The sequence below is a fragment of the Stegostoma tigrinum genome, chromosome 23, assembly GCF_030684315.1.
Source record: "Stegostoma tigrinum isolate sSteTig4 chromosome 23, sSteTig4.hap1, whole genome shotgun sequence".
Lineage (NCBI taxonomy): Eukaryota > Metazoa > Chordata > Chondrichthyes > Orectolobiformes > Stegostomatidae > Stegostoma > Stegostoma tigrinum.
Genome location: NC_081376.1, coordinates 14093306 through 14116573, shown reverse-complemented (window position 1 = coordinate 14116573; position 23268 = coordinate 14093306). Strand labels below are relative to the sequence as shown.

General features: G+C 41.4%; 1 protein-coding gene and 1 long non-coding RNA gene across 4 annotated transcripts in view; one reads left to right on the top strand and one right to left on the bottom strand.

Moving 5' to 3' along the window:
* Nucleotides 1-23268, bottom strand: part of card11 (caspase recruitment domain family, member 11) — a 370578-nt gene that overhangs the window by 12854 nt on the left and 334456 nt on the right. For all 3 annotated transcript variants that reach the window (XM_048552326.2, XM_048552327.2, XM_048552328.2), the window contains 5 exons: nt 22901-22997; nt 21401-21490; nt 14232-14364; nt 13582-13761; nt 5262-5386 (listed from right to left, as the gene is read on the bottom strand). In XM_048552326.2, the coding sequence (XP_048408283.2) occupies nt 5262-5386; nt 13582-13761; nt 14232-14364; nt 21401-21490; nt 22901-22997 (625 nt within the window). The remainder of the gene's footprint in view (nt 1-5261; nt 5387-13581; nt 13762-14231; nt 14365-21400; nt 21491-22900; nt 22998-23268) is intronic.
* Nucleotides 1-23268, top strand: part of LOC125462358 (uncharacterized) — an 84277-nt gene that overhangs the window by 57729 nt on the left and 3280 nt on the right. The window lies entirely within an intron of this gene.

Below are 23268 nucleotides of genomic sequence, written 5' to 3'. Positions count from 1 at the left end.
AGCAAATCCTTGGATACTATCAGCAATTTAGCACAGCCAATCCACCTAAACTGCACATCTTTGGATTGTGGGAGGAAACCTACACAGTTGCCTGAGGCTGAAATCGAATCTAGGTCCCTGGCATGTGAGGCAGCAGTGCTAATTGTAACTCAGCAAGTGTGCTGCCCTTACCTGAGAAAATACAATCAATCATTAATGAACCTACCAGTAATAAACTCTGGAGGAAAACGCAGCACAGAGAAGGTGAGGGGCAGCAGCAAGCAAGGTGGCCAAGGCTTGGAGGATTAGGGCTGCTTGGTCAGAGGCCATAGACGAGGAAGCACGGCAAATGTGTGAGCTTTACAAGGAAGAGAGAGGAGCTTCAGAGGGGACTGATGGACTGCAAAATGGAGAGGGGTGGACTGGCAGACCCAGATGAGTGTCTGCAAAGGGTGGGGGGAGAGCAGTTTTAAACCATGAACAATGGAATTTTCAACTCTGTGACTGAGACAACAAATTCCTTGCAAATGAACATGAAGACCTACAGCCTTGCACTAGGTAGTTCAGGAACTACTAAATGTAGTGGATGCTACGTAATGAACATGGTGTCAATTTAATCTTGACCAGTTTTATTTCAAACATATGCATCCATGTGCTTTCGCATTTCCATATCTCAGATTTGGTGAATTACTTAGGGAGCAGTGACTGCTTTGGAAACACACCATGTAGGTGTGACCCCACCAGTCAACAGAGACTGTTTCAGGTGCTTGCTTTGTGTATAGATGTCTGTGCCAGCTTTTCTTTTATATAAAAGAAAGACTCTGTTGCTAAACTGACACAAACCAACTTGCTCAAGTTAAAGAGATAATGAGAACTGCAGATGCTGGAGAATCTGAGATAACAAAGTGTGGAGCTAGATGAACATAGCAGGCCAAGCAGCATCTCAGGAGCACAAAAGCTGACGTTTCGGGCCTAGACCCTTCATCAGAGAGGGGGATGGGGAGAGGGTTCTGGAATAAATAGGGAGAGGGGGGAGGCAGACCGAAGAACAAAGTGTGAAGCTGGATGAACACAGCAGGCCAAGCAGCATCTTAGGAGCACAAGTCGGGGAAATGAATGCTTATCTTCTGTGCTGTGGCTTTCAGTTTAAAAAAAGTATTGGTCACTTGAGGATAAATACTGATTAAGAACAGGTTTCGTTCTGAATATAAACCCAAAGGCACATTGGTAAATGAAACAAAATAAGACATCCTTTTGTTCTGCCAAAACTAATCGGACAAAATTGAATAAGCTATCTAGGTTCGTGACCAAGGATGTTTATCGTCTGTAACTATGACTTTGTAAAGGATGCTTAAATTGAAAGACACAGGAATACAGTACTAATATGCATTGAGAAAAATTGGAACAGCAGAGGAAGAAATAATAAATGTTTTCTCACATTCGTTTCACTTGGCTTTTTGTCATTATTCAAAGTAAAGCAATTGGTTAGGGGGCAGTAATGATGAAAAAGAGAAATCAAAAGAAATAAATCAGTTTTGTGCAAGAGTTTCTTCAGAAGAATAGAAAGATTTGAGCGTTGAAAATGATCTTTGGTTCTTTAACTCTCGCTCTTTACTATCCTTTTCCATAAAAATGGTGCAAGGTGTAAAACAGACTGCTGATTAGCTATCACCTTTTTTGAAGTGAAGGTGACCTTGTGCATACCACAGATTGCCTTTTCCAGTCAGGAGGCAGCTTGGAATATTGAGGCAAGAAGAACTGAACACAGAACAGATTGCATCAATGGATGACAGAAAATTGTGGCAAAACTGCATTCACAAACGGGCTTTTCACCCAAATGATCTGGGTCAGTGTTTATGCTCCACACAGGCTGAATTGAGTTGAGTTAGGGCCCTTGAGTCATTATCCATCATTAATAGTATTTAGCAATTTATTGCTAAATAAATTAATCTTATTTTACATATTGCATCCTAGGCAACTTCCTTGTCCCTTGCAAGGAAACTTTTTTTTTGGTTTTGTTCATTTTTTTTCATTTAAATCATGCCTGGGTATAAAAAAAGTTTAATTTTCAGGAGAGTCGAAATTTTACCGAGACACTTTTATAAATTCAATTCCAGAATGAAAGAAACTCTTTTAGTTATATAGCTTCCCCACCCCCACCCACCCAAACATGTTGGTTATGGATCATAGTACAGGCAGCCATTTTGAGGAATGTCAAGTTGATGCTTGGGGATATTAAGCCTGAACGTGGGTAATGGATGCTAATTGATTGAGCTTGATGTTTGATTAATGAGTTAAAACACTTGGGACGACTTGCTTGCATCCCTCCTTTCATCATTAGTTTTTTTTTCCCAACCAATTCTGATCACAGTCATCGATTTAAAGATTAGGGTGAGTTTGCACTGGCTCATTTCCAGCAGCCCCTAGACACAAACTGACACAAAACATCTTCACCATGAGCAATAGCTGGCATTACAGGGGAATCAGAGTCACTTTTCACTTTAACTTGATGGGCAGATGAGGAGGAGGGTGGACAGAAAAATAAATCTTTTTCACCACATTCTGCTGATTCACAGTTCTGTTGAATAACTACATACTCACCTCCACTGGTGTAAAAGAAATGCAAAATTCGGCATTGCAATTAAATTTAAAATAATTGTTTAAGTTCATTCTACCACAATGTCAAGAAAATCTAGCTGTATATCAATGGAGGCAGGGAATCAGTAAACCCATTCATATTATTTTAAAACCTTGAACAACTCTCTTCTTGCATTGCTATGAGATTCTACTTTAACTCCATCTTTTAACAGATGATAATTGCATTTACTAAAGCATATTATATGCCGCTATGCTTTACACACTCATCTATTCGACATGAGTGAAGCTTATTATTAGGTAAACATGGCAAGTCTTGTGCATGTTAAGATCCCAGCATCATCTACAAATTAATTATCTGTTCGTTGCTGCAGAGGGGAAAGTTTTCCTTAAGAAACCAGATCTTACTGTAACTCCAAGATGATGCCACACCCATCTTTACAAAATGCAACCAAGATGAAGCTTTTGTTCAATACCTCACACAGCCCCAAAAGTACAGTTCTCTAGCATAAGACTAGATCATGTACCTTCTAACTCATGGAATTGTAACCATCAAAAATAAGGTTTAATCTTGTGGTCTGCATCTCACCAGTTCAACAAACGCAGCAAAGTAATGCCAAAAATAATTTTACCCAAACATGCTTTCCCGTTTAATGCAAATAAGGCTGCGATTGCTGCTATTTGTTTTTATTATATTGATTTCCCCAATAATCCTAACATCTGTAAGGACTGATTTTTGATTATCATGTCTAACGATATTTCTCACACCTTGCCTTTAAGGGGCCTTTAATATTGAATAACTATCCCAAAAGAAATAAAATTAATGCCTCACCAAGGAGGAGATATTCACAAAGATGACCAAAAAAAACTACTACAAAAGGGTCACCCTTAAGAATTATCTCAAAGGAAGAGGAAAGAGGTGGTGAGTGGGATGGTGATAAGCTGTTGAATTTAAAGAACACTCTCTGGATAGCTAAAGGCACGATGTTACAAATGCAAGACATTTCAGAATGTTTATGCTTTAAACTGTTTTAACCTTTTAACTGAATGTAAAAAAGAATGTCCTGGAATGGGGACAGTGAAAGTATCTGCATTAAAAACAAGTCCATGAGATCTGGTTGTCATGGGAAAAGAAGCTCTGGCCAAAACCCATGGCAAATAACGAGCTGGTCTGCAACTCCACACAAGATGTGAAGCTCATCTTTCTGGACATCGGCTTTCAGACTTGGAAAGGGAGAGAAATCAAGCAAAGGAACAGACTATTTTGCCTAAACCACTAAGTAGAATACTGGTGAGGGTCGATGCGACGTTTGTTTTGAAGTGATTCGTTAGATTGAAAAGATTTGAGCAAGGCACAATATTGCTCAGACAATTCTTTGAAATTCCCTTCAATTGACAACTGGAGAACTTGTCCTTGCTTTTGAATATGCTTCTTTCTAACTGCCAAGCCCAGGCAAGTTTTAGACTAAATCTACAAGGTGTAATTTCCTCAGCATGGTTCATACATAAGGCTTAAAGCACTTCTAGGATTAGTTAAATAATGGGAAAGTTCCTTTCCTGTAGGTTGTTATTTAAGCAGCCTATTATGTCATGTTTAATTTATTTGTGTTTGCTCTTTACAGTAAAAATCTTAAACCATGAAATCTTGTCACTTGATTCTTTACATTGGTCAAAGGTAAACTAATCGCTTAGATCTTCATCTCTACTTCAAGGTTATTGGCCTCTACAGGAATTGTAAAATAAGTTATTGGCAACAATTTTTAAGTACAAACATTTTACTGTTATCTTATTGGTAGCTTCGCTAAGTCAAAATCATAAACCAATTCTACACCAGTTTCTCTTTACACAAAACCTATTCATTTCATCTCACTCCAAAGCTCTTGAAGAAATCTGCAGCATTTTCAAGTATTCATCCTTTTGAAAGTTGCATACATCTGCTACATTCCCCCTATCAGAAACTTTGTTCCAGCTCGAGCATTCTTAATTTTTGTCAATAATAACAGAAGACTTCAGGTTGAAAGTAATGTACCTGCTGCTGAAACCAGTTGGTCCCTGTCTATTCGTAAGACCCCTCAAATTTAGATACTTATTAAATGTACAATCTCTCCTGTTTGACTTGCAACTTGCCTGAGGAAAAGGCCTTCTGAATTTAATAACAGTAGATTGACAATACAGCCAACAGGAAATAGTCAATGACCAATTCTGCACTCCGTACTTAACAACTTGAAGTTATTGTCTCTGATCACAAACACCACTTCCTCACCATAAATTTCATTGCTGTCCTTGGCAACTATCTGAGGCTGAACCAGATGGTTCGCAACCTGTCATAGTAGGCCCCAAGATGAACTTTCAATTACACATCTGTTCTACAAAGGCTAATCTATTTTCACCTCCATAACACTACTTGTTTTCAAATCACTGTCTCAGTTCATCTGCTGAAATCCTCATCTGTGTTTCTGTTACCTCTAGTCCTGCCACATTCAGCCCTGTGTAAAGTGTGGTTTGCTGACAAATTTTGTTTGACAATGCTCCCATGAAGAGCCTCGGGACGTTGTTTATACGTGCTTTTAAAGATTTAAAAAAAATTGAAGCATGCTTCAATTTTTTTTCTTGGCAAAAAATACTTTTTATCACCCACAGTACTGTATCAATTATAGCAAAAAAGAAAATGGGCAAGTTTCATTTACCTTGGCAGTTACAGCTTTGATGTTAGCAGGCATGACACATTCAAAGGTGTTTAAATGCTTTTCCCTGGAGAAGATAATCGGTTCCGACTTCTGTTTCTGCAAAAATTCTTCTTTGTTTAAAATATCTAAAGGGCAAATATTCGAGTTAATGAAATAATCCCACACAATTACAAGGAACACTGCGAATGCAAACTCCCTCCCTCTCCAGTTTTCTCCCCTTCATGTCCTGAAGTCAAGCACTCATTGACAATACACAATAAGTGCTGGAGTAGACTATTCGGCCCTTCGAGCCAGCACCACCATTCATTATGATCGTGGCTGATCATCCACAATCAGTCTCCTGTTCCTGCCTTATACCCATAACCCTTGATTCCACTATCTATAAGCGGTCTATCCATCTCTTTCTTGAAAGTATCCAGAGAATTGGCCTCCACTGCCTTCTGGGGCAGAGCATTCCATATATCCACCACACTCTGGGTGAAGAAGTTTTTCCTCAACTCTGTTCTAAATGGCCAACCTCTTATTTTTAAACTGTCCTCTGGTTTAACTGGTCCTCTGGACTCTCCCAGCAGCAGAAACATGCTTCCTGCCTCCAGAGTATCCAATCCCTTAATAACCTTATACACCTCAATCAGATCCCCTCTCATCCTTCTAAACTCAAGTGTATACAAGCCCAGTCGCTCCAATCTTTTAACATATGATAGTTCCACCATTCCGGAAATTGACCTCGTAAACCTACGCTGTACTCCCTCAATAGCAAGAATGTCCTTCCTCAAACTGGGAGACCAAAACTGCACACAATACTCCAGGTGCAGTCTTACCAGGGCCCTGTACAGCTGCAGAAGGACCTGTTGGCTCCTATACTCAAAATCTCTTGTTATGAAGGCCAGCATGCTATTAGCTTTCTAAACTACCTGCTGTACCTGCATGCTTGCTTTCAATGACTGATGTACAAGAACAACTAGATCTCGTTGTACTTCCCCTTTACCTAACTTGACTCCATTTAGATAATAATCTGCCTGCCTTCCTGTTCTTGCCACCAAACTGGATAACCACACATTTATCCACATTAAACTGCATCTACCATGCATCCGTCCACTCACCTAGCCTGTCCAAGTCACCCTGTAATCTCATAACATCCTCCTCACATTTCACACTACCACCCAGCTTTGTGTCATCAGCAAAGTTGCTAATATTACTTTTAATGCCTTCATCTATTGGAGTAAGATTTACCAGAATCCCAAAGTAACTGTTCTATTTGGCTATTTGTCATGGCCGCAAACTCCCAAGAGGACAGAGAAAATGTTGTACGGATGTTCTTGAAGCATCCCTGAAGAGGTCAAACATCCCTTCCAACTCATGGCAGTGCTTGGCTTTGACTGACCAAACTAGAGAAGGCCCATTCAGGAAGGCACTGAATGCAGAGAGAGACTTTGATCATGTGGAGAGGCAAAGGCAGAGCTAATAGAGAGCCCACAACTGCAAACAACCCATCTACTCAAGTCTTTGAGTAGTTTGTGCCCCACCCTACACCCAGTGGCGTGGTCTGCACAAGCCTGTGTGGGACATGGCAGTCACCTCAGAAACCAAGAAAAAATGATGACAACTTCAAAAACATTTTACTGACGATCTTACCCATGTGTTTGAGCCTGGGCAGTGCTAAGTCATTCCAACGTAGAGTTATCACAACCTCACATTCTGGCTGTGTATGCCAGGTGACCTCCCACTCACAGCCTCCAACCTCATGGCTCCCCAACCCCACACCCCCTGCTTCTATCTTCTTCCCAAAATCCACAAACCTGACTGCCCTGGTCGATCCATTATCTCTGCCTGCTCCTGCCCCACCGAACTCATCTCCACCTATCTGGGCTCCATTTTCTCCCAGGAACTCCCTACCCACGTCCATTCCCTCCACATCCTCCAGAATGTCCAATTCCCCGGTTCCCAACACCTCATTGTTACCGTGGATGTGCAGTCCCTATACACCTGCATTCCCCATGCAGATGGCCTAAAGGCCCTCTGCTTCTTCCTGTCCCACAGGCCCAACCAGTGCCCCTCCACTGACACCATCATCCACCTAGCCCTACGCGTCCTCACCCTCAACAACTTCACTTTTGATTCCTCCCACTTCCTACAAAGGGGGTGGTCATGAGTACCCGCATGGGCCCAAGCTATGGCTGCCTTTTTGTAAGTTACGTGGAACAGTCCTTCTTCCGTACCTACAGTGGCTCTAAACACCACCTCCTCCTCCGTTACATTGATGACTGTATCGGCGCAGCCTCGTGCTCCCACAGGGAACGCGAACAGTTCATCTACTTCACCAACACCTTCCACCCCAACCTCAAGTTCACCTGGACCATCTCTAACACTTGCCTCACATTCCTGGACCCCTCTGTCCCATCTCAGGCAACCAACTAGAAACCGATATCCAGTTCAAGCCCACTGACTCCCACAGCTACCTAGAATACACCTCCTCCCACCCACCTTCCTGCAAAAATGCCATCTCTTAATCCCAATTCCTTTGCCTCTGCCGCATCTGCTCTCAGGATGAGGTATTCCACTCCCGTACATCTCAGATGCCTTCATTTCTTAAGGACCACAACATCCCCCACCCCCCCCAGTGGTCGAGAACGCCCTCTACCATTTCTCCCGCATTTCCCGCAACTCATCCCTCACACCCCATCCCCGCAATAACCACCAAAAGAGAATCCCTCTCGTCCTCATATACCACCCCACCAACCTCCAGATCCAACACATCATCCTCCGACACTCCCTCCATCTGCAATCCGACCCCACCACCAAAGACATTTTTCCACCCCACCCTTGTCCTCTTTCTGGAGGGACCACTCTCTCCGCGACTCCCTTGTCCACTCCACACTCCCCTCCAACCCCACCACACCCGGCACTTTACCCTGCAACCGCAGGAAGTGCTATCCCTGCCCCCATACCTCCTCCCTCACCCCCATCCCAGGCCCCAAGACGACTTTCCACATAAAGCAGATGTTCACCTGCACATCTGCTAATGGGGTATACTACATCCGCTCTACCCGTTGTGGCCACTTCTACACTGGGGAAACTAAGCGGAGGCTTGGTGACCGCTTTGCAGAACACCTACGCTCAATTCGCAACAAACAACCCCACCTCCCAGTCACGAACTATTTCAACTCCCCCTCCCATTTCTTAGACTACACGTCCATCCTGAGCCTCCTGCAGTGCCATAATGATGCCACCTGAAGGTTGCAGGAACAGCAACGCATATTCTGCTTAGGAACCTTGCAGCCCAATGGTATTAATGTGGATTTCACAAGCTTCTAAACCTCCCCTCCCCCTACTGCATCCCAAAACCAGCTCGTCCCCACCCCGCTAACCTGTTCTTCCTCTCACCCACCCCCTTCTCCCACCTCAAGCCGCACCTCCATTTCCTACCTACTAACCTCATCCCACCCCCTTGACCTGTCAGTCCTCCCCAGACTAGCCTATTCCCTCCCTCCCGCTCCACCCATACTCTCCTCTCCACCTATCTTCTCCTCTATCCATCTTCAGTCCACCTGCCCCTCTCTCCCTATTTGTTTCAGAACAGTCTCTCCCTCCCGCTTTTCTGATGAAGAGTCTAGGCCTGAAACGTCAACTTTTGTGTTTCTAAGATGCTGCTTGGCCTGCTGTGTTCATCCAGCTTCACACTTTGTTATCTTGGATTCTCCAGCATCTGCAGTTCACATTATCTCTGCAATACAACCTTGCTGAAGTCTGCTGAGCAATTCTAATGAAAAGTCATCTTTAGCTGAAATGGTAAACTGTTTCTCAAATGCTGCTTGACCTGTGGACTATTTCCAACCTTTTATTGTGCCTTCTCAGTCAATATGTATATTTGTCAAATGAATAACTGGCAAAACTCCTTTTTTCTTGTAAATTCTAAGATTATAACCAATGGACATAGTAACTCAAAATTGGCCCTCCTGGTCCAAGTTTGTTCATCACCTGCACACACCTTTTCCCACCTCCTCTCAGCACAAAGTTATATCTTTGCAGCGTTCATTCTACACTGATATTTTTCAATATTGTGTCCCCACCTTAAAGCTTTACACACTTGGTACAACCCAGAGTGAAAATTGGGGAGGGGATTCAGAGGATTGTTCAGTAGGATTCAGCGGTGAACCACACACACAGCAACTGAAACATCAAGTTGCAGGTCTGTTGGTTTCAGCAGTGTTCAAAGCTTATTTAATTAGGAGATGCCCCCAGGCAAAAAGATCATACTTCCAAATGAGCCTTGCGTTGTCCAATCAGAGCTGCTACTTCAAAGTTTGTGACCCCTTTTTTTGTCCCACATTTCCATTAAGTATTACAACGGGCAATTTGGGAACCACTCTAAGCCTTTCTTCATTAAGCTTTCCCTTTACCTTAAGCTATTATTTGTGACTGAGTTGGATGTATGTGGAATAGTGTAGGTTTGATGGGCTTCAGATTGGTATGACAGATCAGCACAACATAGAGGGCCGAAGGGCCTGTACTGTGCTGTAATGTTCTATGTTCTATGAGTTCTAGTTTCTCCTCGCAAAATGAGTTCCTTGATTTGGCCCAGGTTACCAACCCTAATCAGGGAGCCCTGGCTGACAGATGTAAACAGGAGTGGCCCTGGAGAGGAAGCAAGCAGACGTGCGTACGGTGGGGGGTGAAATGCTTTATTTCTCCCTCCAATTCTTTTTTGATTTAATCCCTACCTTCCCCTTCACTTCACTTCTTTCCCCCACATCAGCATTGCCCTTTATCTGACTTTGCTTCTTACTAGTTCCCTGGCTACGTGGGTGTATTTCCTGGGTGTGGAAATATTGAATAAAGTTATTTGCACAATGGTGTCTTCAGTGAATCCATGCACTTATTTACTCACTCACACTATGGGGAAAATAAGCACTCTGCGTAGTTTATAAAATGTGTGGGGAGAAAGAAGTATCGAGACAGGGTTTAAAACTTCCTTAGTTCAGGGGTTTGATTCCAAGCTGGCTGACCATAGACAGTGTACTGTGAAGACAAGGAAAAAATATATACAAACAGGAATGTCAGAGGCTCTGTTCATTGAGTGCTGAGTCTGAGGAAGCTGTGCCACTGTCAAGTACTGTGTAAATAAAGGGTGACATGGTGACAGGATACGAGCCTGTGGAGTAATTTCATCCATCAGTGGATACCACTTTACGCCTGTCACACAAAACTCTTTCATTATGTCATGCTACAGTCTACTTGCTCTTCAGAAAAGACCCTACACTCTTTCAATTGGTAATCATGCAACTGAAGATGCTAAATTTCTAAAGTTTCTCCAGTTTACTTCTGTTGTATTGTGTCTCCTCCCCCACATGTTTAAATCCAGTACACTTCCAAAGTTGGAGCCATTTGCACTAGTGTGGCCTTTGTTTGTTCTTTCAAACCTGTCAAACTTACGTGAACTCAATCTGTCACTTTGTTTGCTGACCTGAACCTAGTCACATTAAAATGCAGAGAAATTGGTTTTAGGCCAGTTTATATTTCTACTTAGAATTTGTTGATTGGTGGGAGATCACATTTCATTTTCAAGCAAGAACTTTGAACTAAGAAAGCCTTGGAGACTGTTCAGTGTACGGTATGAATACAAGACACAGAGGCTAAGCCTGAGCCCGAATATGCCATCAATTCAGGCAGTACCTTCTGCACAATCATGTCAAACAGAAAGCACTCACTTTTTATTTCAAAGCCTTTTGAAAGGACATCAATTAATTCAGTGATTCCATCAGTAAATATCAACAAAGGTCTGTGTCTCGTTTAAAAAAAATGAACCACTCAGCCATGGCAGCACAAACTGAAAGTTACTTGTTAAAACAAAATCAGCGCCTTACGTCAACTACTGTTACATGATTCCATACTTTTATTATCCAATTCAAATTACCCACGATGAGACTTAAAATGGTCTTTTACAGAATTTCTACAAAGATTCCACAGATCTCCATTCAAAATCATAGAATAGGAGGACAGCCAAATGGCCTTCCTGTCTTTTGGCCTTCTGCACCGTTCCAATAAAACTCAACACAAATCTGTGGAACAACATTTCACCTATCAATTAATAAATTCACAGCCTTCCAGATTTAATATTGTTTATGATATGTTCGACTCACTCTATAACCGACTTGTTTTTCCCCAAATCATAATATTCTGCCATTATCATTTACACCTCCTTGGGATGCTTCTTTTGACCCATTACCTGCACTTTTTCTCTGAATTGTATTATCATCCACTTTGCCAATTCATCAACTCTGGGCTCCAGCAACTCAATCCTTTGTGAGTATGTGAGCACCACTACTCTTTTTTCCTTGCTTTTGCACTTCCTTATAAACTGTTAAATCTTGAACTTTTTCACAGTTCACGTAAAACATCATTTGCTAAAAAGTTAATTCTGTCACTCTTTTCACAGATTGCTTCTTTGAGTGTCAGGTTTCCACCATCTACAGCTTGTAAAAAGATAATTCATTTCGGGTAGACTGGCAGTAAAAAAAATGAAATTTCATTATTCAAAACTGAATTTGACAGAATCTGAAGACCTACCACATGCAATCCAAAAATTTACTTGGGTATCAGAGTGAATCATTATGAAGGCAAATGTGAAGGAGAGCCCTGCAAGATCAACGAGACCATGTGGAAGCCAAGCCTCGACAAGATGATCAAAGACAGGACTTAGAGAAAAGTGCATGGATCCAGGAGGTTTTGTCCTCAATTGCATGAGGTAAAACAGCAATGTGACACTACAAAGAAACTATAAATGAAAATATAAGAATAAAATTATTACTTTAAAAAAATCCTGCATGTTGCACCATTCCAGTAGACTTAAACCAACACATCTGACAGCAGAACTGAGAGACTGATGCCTCCAAGAAATAAGCCTGCAGGCAGTGAACCAATTGAACAGAAAGACTTCAGTCTTTAGGCATGCAAGAAAAGCCCACAGGCAGTGAACAAGAAGAGTGGATATACTGCTGCTCAGAAGTTACTGCCTCAAGTAAAAGCTCAAGAAACTACAACCATTATTACCACAAACCAAACATCAAGCTGTATTTCAAATCAGCATGAGGAATGCTGACTGCCTCAAGGGACCAGATAGAAACACACATAGATCATCATTGTCAAAACAGATACTCATCATCCCAATGAAAAATATCTCATTAATAATATATTGAAAGCCGACAGTTGTGAATGCACTGGTTACTCACTCATATTTGAAGTCTGAATCTTTACAACTAAACAAAAGCCTTCACGAGCCAGTCTAAAAGGATGGCCAGTGAACCCAATAGACTGACCTATTTCTATCGGATCACACAGACTGTCATTTTCCAACATGACACGTGGCATAAATAACAGTTCTTTCACAGTTTCATCCACTTGCTAGTGAAAACATTCCTTTTACCAATTACAATTCATCCAACAACTGAAGTAAACTTTGGTACAACCAACTGTATATCATAAGCTCTCCTACTTCTATCCCTACTGCAAAGCAGAAGCTTTTAGGGAACATCAAATGACGTAAAAGGATTTATGCTGAGATTGCGCCAATCTTTTTACATAGAAGCTTAGATCTGGCACAGCCTGTCCAGTTATGCAATCATCATGGGTTAGATTTAACATATACAATACAGAGTGAAGCCACTCAGTCCATGTGACATGTCATTACTTTTCAACGTCAAATTAATCCCAAACCCCATAGACAGGCCCATTCCTTTTGAATTACGTCTAACTTCCTATCGACAGCTGAGAATGTGCTTCCACCCCCATTACATAATGCATTTCAGGACATCATAACAAGTTTTAAATATTTTTTCTGTATCGGCCCTCCATTTTGCAAATTACCTTAAAATCCATCGTTTCTAAATACAGACCATTCCACTTAGGGAGACAGTTACTCCATCCTTTGGGGCGGCACAGTGGCTCAGTGGTTAGCACTGCAGCCTCACAGCGCCAGGGACCTGGGTTCGAGTCCAGCCTCGGGTAACTGTCTGTGCGGAGTTCGCACGTTCTCCCCGTCTGCATGGGTTTCCTCTGGGTGCTCCAGTTTCCTCCCACAGTCCAAAGATGTGTAGGCTAGGTGGATTGGCCATGCTAAATTGCCCGTAGTGTTCAGGGGTGAGTGGGTTAAAGGGTGATGGATGTGGGTGGGATGCTGCAAGGGGCGGTGTGGACTTGTTGGGCCGAAGGGCCTGTTTCCACACTGTAGGGAATCTAATCTAATATCTTACGCGGTTCTGGGTGAAAGTGTTGATATCGTAACCCGAAACGTTTGTGCCCAAGTCACATGATATAACCTTACCTGATTTGCAGATGTCGAATTCCATGGCTTCTCCAGAGTTGAGCAACTTTTGCACAAGCATTTTGGCCAGTGATGTAGGGGAGAATAACACAGGGCGTTTCTGTTGGATGTGGTATGGATGGACCAGGCTGTATGGGATTAATGTGAAACTTCTCTTGATGTCACTTTCTGTATCCACATCTTCAAGAAAAGAAAAGAGAAGACCTTAGTTTTTAGTACAAGAAGCTTGCAAGTTTCTGTGAGAAGGGCTAACAAAAGTCAGTGCCTGGCCAACAACGAAACCTCGGATTATCTAGTCTACTGCAGATTTCAGGAGTTTGCAGATCCAAAACCACCCTGGGGTGGTTTAGGTCAGTCGACCGGATGGCTGTTTTGCAACGCAGAGTGACACCAGCAGCATGGGTTCAAGCCATGCACTGGCTGAGGCAACTGTGAATGTCTCTCCTCATCAGCCTCTCCCTTCACCAGAGCAGTGACTCTCTGGTTAAACCACCACCAGCTGCTTCACTCTAATGGGACAGCAGCACCATGGTCCAGCAGATCTATGGTGATTTTTCTTGAACAGTGAATGCACCTCTAGAAGTACTTAATTTGCCACTAAGTACCAGGGGTGTTGAGAGGTGCTATATAAATACAAGTCTTTTTATTACCATCCTGTTTGTCAGCTGAAAGTTTCAGGGTTTCGAAAGAGGCTTTTGCTGGGCCAGATGGGGAGCCAGTGACAATCCGCACACGCTCACTGCTATTCATTCTCTTGTACTTGTTATCAGACCTACTGACAAACTGAACAGAGATGAAGAAAAAGTTAGAAGTCAATTTACAAAAGCAAATAGTACAATGAAAGCATTTCAGCAACTTCAACATGCAAATTCGAGATCAATACCTGCAAATATGAATACTGCAAGGAAATGTTTCAAGCACACATTAATGGTGAGAAATGGTGGCCCTTGTCTTCTCATGGCCCTGTAACTCAGAGTTACAATCATTCCTAGTCCGGCATTTCTTGATTTTAAAGTTCTCGTACTCATTTTTAATCCTTCCATGGTCTCATCCCCCTCTATCTCTAGAACTACTTCTAGCCCTATAAGTCAACTCCGGCCTCTTGGACATCTGTGATTTCCATTTGGCCTCCATTGGTGGTGACATCAGATGTCTGGGCCCTGAGCTCTGGGCCTTTTTCCTTCAACCACCCAGAGACAACAAGAACTGCAGATGCTGGAGTCAGAGTCAACACAGTGTGGTGTTAGAGGAACACAGCAGGCCAGGCAGCATCAGCATGAGTCAACTCTCCTGCTCCTCTGATGCTGCTTGACCTGCTGTGTCCCTAAACCACCCGCCTCAATTTCCTTCAGATACAGTTTTTAAGAAAATAATTATTTGGCCAAACATTTAGACACCAGTCCTGAAATCTCCATATGTTTCTTGGTGCCAAATTTTGTCTGATTCTACTCCTGTGGTGTCATTTGGAGCTAATAACCACGTGAACAGCACAACATAAAATCATTTTTTTTGTACTGATTATGGACATATTTTATGACAAGTAACACCAAATAACAATTTCCAGGTGAGATTTGCAAATTACAGCCGTTTTATCTAGACCCATGCAGGACAATACATGGGGTGAAGATCACTTATCATGGACACCAAGGTATGATTCTTCTCTTTAATTGTTAAATGTTGGGGGTCATCCTTCATAGAATCCCAATGGGTGACAACAAGAGTGCAATATCTGAAACAAGCAAAATAACTTCAGGACTAGTTGGTGAAGAGTTCTTATCAAATTTTCCTGGTTGATATGGAGGTGCGTGGAAGGCAGGCAAGGAGCAGAGTCTGAATATCTGATCCTCTGGGACAGAACGTGCATGAGGAAAAAGAACAAAAATTGTTTGACCACGTACATATAAGCATTTTTTGAATTGTAATTATTTGTTGGTGGAAACAAGGCCATTCATCATTGTTCCACTGATACTTATTTTTAGGCTGTAACCAGGGTCACACTAAATTCCTAGTTACCGCCCAGCAAAGTACTGGAAGAGTTCTGGAAGACTTGATGAGTAATAATTGGCTGTGTTGGATGTGTCCTACTTTTCATGTAGAGGACGAACTTGGGTAATTCGCCACATTGGTGGGTAGATGCCAGTGTTGTAACTGGATTGGAACGGCTTGGCTAAGTGTGTGGCAAGTTCTGGAGCAATGATTTCTGTACTGTTACTGGAATATTGTCAAGGCCTGTGACCTACTACACGTGTAAAAGTGCAGCTGCTTCAATACAGATCCAATTTTCAAAACTAGAATGTAACGATTTACCACTGAGAAAATTATCTAAAGCTTTGGAGTTATGAAACTAAAATACAGTTTGGAGAGGTAATTTCTTGCTGTTTTGAAAGATGTCACATGCTCCTTGAGATGGATAAAAGTAGACATTAATGTGTGTAAAAATGAACTGTTGTACAAGAAGGCATAAGAAAAAAATTCCCAAGACACAAGTGCTTCAAGATTAGACGAAAAATCTTACGCACAATTCTTCATTCTGTTGGAAGTATAGCAAATAATGTTGAAAGGAAGGCACCACTGAAAGGTGAAAGTGCAAGATTACGAAAAAAAAAAATTGTGGCACAGAAAAAAAACTCTCACAAATAAAGTATAATGCTTCCAAGAAAATAGTGCCAAAGTGGGAGTCTGAGTGAAGACCGAACTAAGATACCGAGCTATCCCTGAAGTGCAGCAATCTTCAATGGAATACAAGATAAGAGATTTCCCAGTGGAGATTCAAGACCTTAATACATTTTGCACTGCAGATATCTATGTCAATGGATACATTAATCCTTTCAAGTTAGACACAGGAGCAAGTGTAATCATATTGCCAGACAAGCAACAATGGTACAGCCATGCAGAGCCAAAAGAAATGCAATTAAATGGACCATGTTGAATCCAATTAAAAGTTAAAGGAAGCCACAAAAATACTGCAGTATAAAGAAAAGCTACACTGGAAATATTCTCACATAATCAAGAACTTTCTCTGTTAAGCAAAAGAACATCGACCTCTACCTCAATCTCATAAGTGCAAGACGTCAACCAACAAGAAAGTAGCAGTCATGTCCAGAAAGACTTTCTGAAATTATTCACAGGACTAGGATGACATGAACAGAATATAGCATCATACTGAGTAAAGTCACCACACGACAATATCTCTGTATGGTCAGAAAAATGTCATGCACACCAATAATGGAAATAAAATTTCAACGTGAAGAGATGATCACGATGTGATTAACTTCTCCAGTCAGGATACCAATGGAGTGGTATTTGGAAATGGTCCCAATTTCTAAACCAAACAGGACAGTTTGAACGTGTATAGAGATTTAACTCAAAGCTGCAGCAAGAGAAATGTATCCAATGTCCTCAGTGGACAATTACTTGCCAAAGTTGTTCAAACGCATCATATTCATGAAACTTTATGTGAACAGTGTCTGTTAGATGAGAAGTAAATGTTATTGACAACTTTCATTAGTTCTTAATGAAGATATTGTTATAAACATTTTTTTTTTATTCAGCTCCAGAAATTTTCTAAACAATGATGTCTAATATTCTGAGACGTTTGTGGTCCAGTCTCATTCAGAGAAAGCATATTATAGAAAAAAAAACTATATCAGGCCAATGGGTATAGCATAATGCAGAGCTTGTGTTTAGACATCAATATCAGTAACAGCTGAAAATTTCAAAAGGCACAGAAGAAATTATTTAAAATTGCGAGATTAGCACAATATACAAACCAGAATGGAGAAAACCACTAAAATTTCCAACCAGGCCGTGGGCATATCTAGGATTTAATCTTCTTCAATGGCAAGTCATACTTGATTGTCATAGGTTACGTTTTCAAATGAATCAAAGTTAAGCAATTATCATATGATGACTACTGAAACAAACATCATTCAAGTTCTCATTGGTGTAAGGGACAACTAGAATGAGGAGTTAGAATGATGAAAACAAAATGCAGATTTCCAAGTAGCATTTTAAAACAATAAGACCACTTCCAATGCAATGTAGATTCGCACCATTACAGCTATTGTTAGAAAGGAAACTCAAAACTCAGTTCGCTATTGTAACAATAAATTATACCCAAGGCTAAATGTTTCACAATATTAAATTGTGTAAGACAGAGAGAAATCTTACAGGAAACTACAAGTGAAAAACTACAATAGGAAATACCATAATAGGAACCTGTCAAACCTAATCAAAGTTGAAGAGAATTGATCAAAATAGGGAAGGAGCAATTGTCCAGAGTGACATAAATGAACAGAGATCTTATCTAATACTCACGCTAGAAGAACCAGATGTTGAAACTAAAAAAATAGTGGAAGGCATGTGTAACACAGACCTCAATGAAAACTTCCAAAGTGAAAAAGGAAGAGTTATCTAAAAAAAACTGCTGATCATTCAAGTCTGACAAAAACACGAGCAGGGAGACTTGTGAAACCTCATGACAAATAAGTCAATGGAGTCAGAGATTGAGTGAGATGGGATTGTATTTAAGTACAAAAATCAAAATGTGTAAAATAATGATCAAGACAAGAGTTTGTGGATCAGGGGCAGGAAGTATGAGGAGTTTTGAAAATGTCAGATGCAAGTGACATCATTGATGTCAGAGATCACATAGTAGGAACTCTTTTGCCTAGACCTCCTTGGAGACAATTGTGATGCAAGTATTTCATGTATATAGTTAGAGGTTATTAATGAAATCATTACTATTCGAAATACAGAAGGCTCAGCCTCCTTACTTGTTAGATCAAATGAATTTTTAAGTGGACTAAACTCTGGTCCAAACCTTACAATGATGAATAAGTGGGTCTGTGGAACTGTTAAGCTGTCAGGTTATTTAAATTCTCGGCCCTGTAAATTTTGCATTTGAAACAATGAAAAAGGCGCTTGCAACTTCATTGTCTGTTGAATATAACGATTAATGCATGCCGTAACATTGCTGTATAGTTACCTACAAAGCTAACATAGTGTTTAGTCAGGTGTCTGTAATCATTTGTTTTGGTAAAAGCTTCAAGAGGTGGAAACTTACCTTGCCGTTCTTTCAGTTCGAAATTGGAGGTTTGGCTATCTTCTTAAAAGTTATGGCATCTAGGGCTTTTGTACCAGATATCAACAGATGTGGTTTGCATGTTTGTGACAAAAGCAGTTTCATCTCAAATCAAAAATATAAAATATTTCTACTTGTGCCATCACCGTTCTGAGATATCCAGAACTAACAACCAACTGACTTCGCTTGTCCAAATGGAATTATAACTTACAGGAAAGGTAAAAAGCCAGTAGGTAGTGAATCCAATAATGGATTGAAGAAATTAACCTCTTCAAACAGGTAAACAGCATATGTGTACGTATACATTTATTTACAGGGAAACTAAATAAGTACTTGAACATAGAACATAGAACATTACAGCACAGTACAGGCCCTTCGGCCCTCGATGTTGTGCCGACGTGTCATACCGATCTCAAGCCCATCTAACCTACACTATTCCATGTACGTCCATATGCTTATCCAATGACGACTTAAATGTACCTAAAGTTGGCGAATCTACTACCGTTGCAGGCAAAGCGTTCCATTCCCTTACTACTCTCTGAGTAAAGAAACTACCTCTGACATCTGTCCTATATCTTTCACCCCTCAATTTAAAGCTATGCCCCCTCGTGCTCGCCGTCATCATCCTAGGAAAAAGGTTCTCCCTATCCGCCCTATCTAACCCTCTGATTATTTTATATGTTTCAATTAAGTCACCTCTCAACCTTCTTCTCTGTAACGAAAACAGCCTCAAGTCCCTCAGCCTTTCCTCGTAAGACCTTCCCTCCATACCAGGCAACATCCTAGTAAATCTCCTCTGCACCCTTGCCAAAGCTTCCACATCCTTCTTATAATGCGGTGACCAGAACTGTACGCGATACTCCAAGAGCGGCCGCACCAGAGTTTTGTACAGCTTCACCATAACCTCATGGTGGCTGGGAAAATGTCAATTTATAGGCAGAAAATCAGGAGGTCGGTGGGGTAAGGGGTAAACGACAGGATAGAGCCCAAAGAGAGAGAAAGACAGTTAGATAAAGGAGTTGCTAACGATCAGGCTGGGAGGGTGAATAGTTGTTATTGGGACTGGTAGTGACTAACAACAGGGGGTGTGTGGTGGCAGGCTGTGGGGTAACAAGGCCTGGTGTGTGGGGTGGGGGGCTGGGACATGGGAGAGTTTAGGCCCATAAATTATTGAACTCAGTATTGAGTCCGGAGGGCTGCAGGGTCTCCAAGCGGAAAATGAGGTGTTGTTCCTCCAGCTTGCGTGGGGCTTCACTGGAACACTGTAGCAAGCCAGAGACAGAGATGTTGGCCAGGGGACAAGGTGGTGCATTGAAGTGGCAGGCAACAGGTAGTTCAGGGTCTTTTTTGCAAGCAGAACGTAGACGTTCTGTGAAGTGGTCGCCAAGTCTATGCTTCGTTTCCCCAGTGTAGAGTAGACCATATTGTGAGCAGCAAATGCAGCAGAATAGATTCTTGGAAGTACAGGTGAAGCGTTCTTGGAGGGAAGGGTCCCTGCGGAAGGCGGACAAGGGAGGGGAGGGGAATATGTGTCTGGTGGTGGCATCTTGCTGGAGGTGGGAGAAATGGTGTCTGATGATCTTCTGGATGTGGATGCTGGCGGGATGGTTGGTGAGGATAAGGGGAGCCCTATCGCTATTGTGGGAGGGAAGAGAAGGGGTGAGGGCGGAAGTGCGGGAGATGGGTCGGACCTGGTTGAGGGCCCTGTCGACAATGGAGCTGGGGAATCCTTGGTTGAGGAAGGCGGCGGACATTTTGGAGGCTCCCTTGTCGAAGTTGGCCTCATCTGAACACGTGCGACGGAGACGGAGGAACTGAGAGAATGGGATGGAGTCTTTACAGGAAGTGGGATGTGAGGATGTATCATCCAGGTAGCTGTGGGAGTCATTGGGTTTGTAACGGATATTAGTGGCAAGGTTTTTAAGATTATTATATCATTTGATAAAGTAGATATAGAGAATATGCTTGTGTGTGTGGTGGGGGTTTGGTGGGGCAAGTTAATAAAAACTGGAGTCATTAATGCGTCAGTCATCAAGCAAGAAGCTCAAAGGAATCATTTAGCCACAGAATAGTTAGAATGTGAAATGGTACCACAGGGCCAAGTTGATACAATGACCATTAAAGTTGAATAAGCACATGACGGATAAAGGGATAGAAGGTTAGGTTAACAGGGTTAGAAAAACAAAAGAGGGCTAGGAAAAGTATGAGGCATTATACCAGCATTCTTTTTCTATCTAGTTGTACAATGTAGGGGTTCCCTTCAGGACCAACAAGTCGTACTTGAAACTAAGTGACTTGCTAGCCGTGTAAGGTCTGTAGCTATGTAGGCTCGACCAGGTCAGCAGAGTTCCCTCCCTGGAGCACATCAGCAAACAGACTAGTTTTCAACACAATCATAATCACAGTCATGGTCATTAGTACAGAGATGAGCTTCACTTGCCGGTGAATTAAATTCCACCAGCTGTCGTAGTGTGATAAATAAGTGTTCCCCAAGGCATTTGCCTCGATGTATGGATTACTACTCCAGTGACATTACTGTCATGCCACAATCTCCCTATAAACGTAGTCATAGATCTTCTTGAGAGCATTTAGAGATGAAGAACAAATGCTGACCTGGCTAGTGGCAGCCACATCCCACTAGAGAATTAAGTAAAACATCAACTGGGCTAAATGGCATATTTCTATACTACAAATTCTACATAATGGACGATGCTTCTCCAGTACATGAGGAATCACCTGTAAAATCTGACCGAAGAAAATGCTCGCTCTTGAGAGACGGGGAGCTTTGGGATCAATAGAAGGCTGTTCTTCAGGTTGTAAAAAATTCTGAAAGAGAGGAAAGCACAGACAGCATTGGCTGGGCTAATAAATTGAACAGGCTAAGCTCTTACAAATGGTATCTAGTCAGTTGTTTCCTAGAAGTTTTGCAGTGGCTTAAATAAATAGCATCATTTCCTTGCTTCACTGGACAAGTTAAACTAATTTTGCTTTCTTGGTTTATAGTTTTATTTCTATCCTTCGATTTTCTAAGTATCTTGTAGTTCTCTCCTACCAATATGTTATTCTGCATGCCCCATTACATGTCCACAGCTGTATGGAAACCCATTATAAATTTGAATATTTTGGTAAAAATTCAATATCTTATTTAATTGGTTGTAGCAAAACTTGTAAATATCTACAAGAGATAAATGCAAAGCACAACACGGCAACACAGTGAATTCCTTACTTAATGAATCCTGAGAAAATGATAATGTACATTAAGTTATCAATTATTGACAATTCAAAAACATTTTCCATTTTGTGCCCATGCTATTCAAATCAGTTAAACAACGCATTGAAGGATGCAGAGATAATGGGAACTGCAGATGCTAGAGAATCCGAGATAACAAAAAGTGTGGAGCTGGTTAAGGTTCTAGGCCCGAAACGTCAGTTTTTGTGCTCCCAAGATGCTGCTTGGCCTGCTGTGTTCATCCAGCTCCACATTTTGTTATCATTGAAGGATGCAAGCTTGTTAACCCTCTCATTGCCAGTACCAGCCTCCCTGATATCTCCAGCAGCGTCACTGCACCTTGACAGTGAAGAGTTTTAGTTAGGTGTTCCTTTTATTAGTGACATTTTATTTTGTATATTTTGGTATCTCAAGAATTTACATTGGGAAGTGCTCTCAAGAAGTATGGTTTGATCTTTTTGTTTTGGAAGCAGAATATTCTTCAATGTAAGGTAACTAAGGCTTTCATGATGAGGAAGAAACCTGACAAAGTTTTCTGTGCAGTAAGGATACTGGCTATCAGGGGTATTCTCACAATAGGAAGGGGAATATTCAAATTAGCCGATTTGATCCATCAAAAACAAGACCCTAAATTCTGATTCCTTTGTGACACCTCACTGAATAATGAAAATATTTGCATTACTCAAGGAGTTTGATCGTGCCTGATTTCAAGGAAAAGAAAACAGCTTTCCCAAGCTCAATTACACTGATGGTCATTCTCTCAAAGCATACACTTACAAATCATACAAAATTTTAAAAATATGAAATTAAAACAAGAAATGAGAAGGTTTGAATGCATGGCTTCACTCTAGTCCAATGCATATCAATTATTTTATTAAAATGTATACAATTTCTCCCTTGCAACATTTTAGATAAATGGCATAAGTTTGAGGCAAAATAAGTTAGTTGTTTAATGAAAATTGATTGTATTAAAAGTATAAATTATTCAAAGTGATAAAAAGTCAGACCCATAATCCTCGGAGTGTGCTATATTGATTGTCTGTCTCATCTCTGTTGCCGCGGTACATCAATCTCTGAATCTTCACCAGGAGTAGCTGCTGAGCTCTAGAACAGAATGATGAAGGCTAAGGATTATATATAAAAGGGCACGGGCTGAACCGTAGTGATCGCAGCACATTTCACTTTTGACAACACTGCTGTACTTTAGATCACTCACAAATCACCATCCTCATCCCTTCTGCCTACAACTCCAAAGATAACTGGGATAAGAACCTGCTTTTCTACCTGCTACTGATAGGTTCCTCAGGGACATTATGTTGCTTTCTTGTTCCCAATGGATGGGTGTCAAACACACGTCAAAAGAAATAAAATTGTT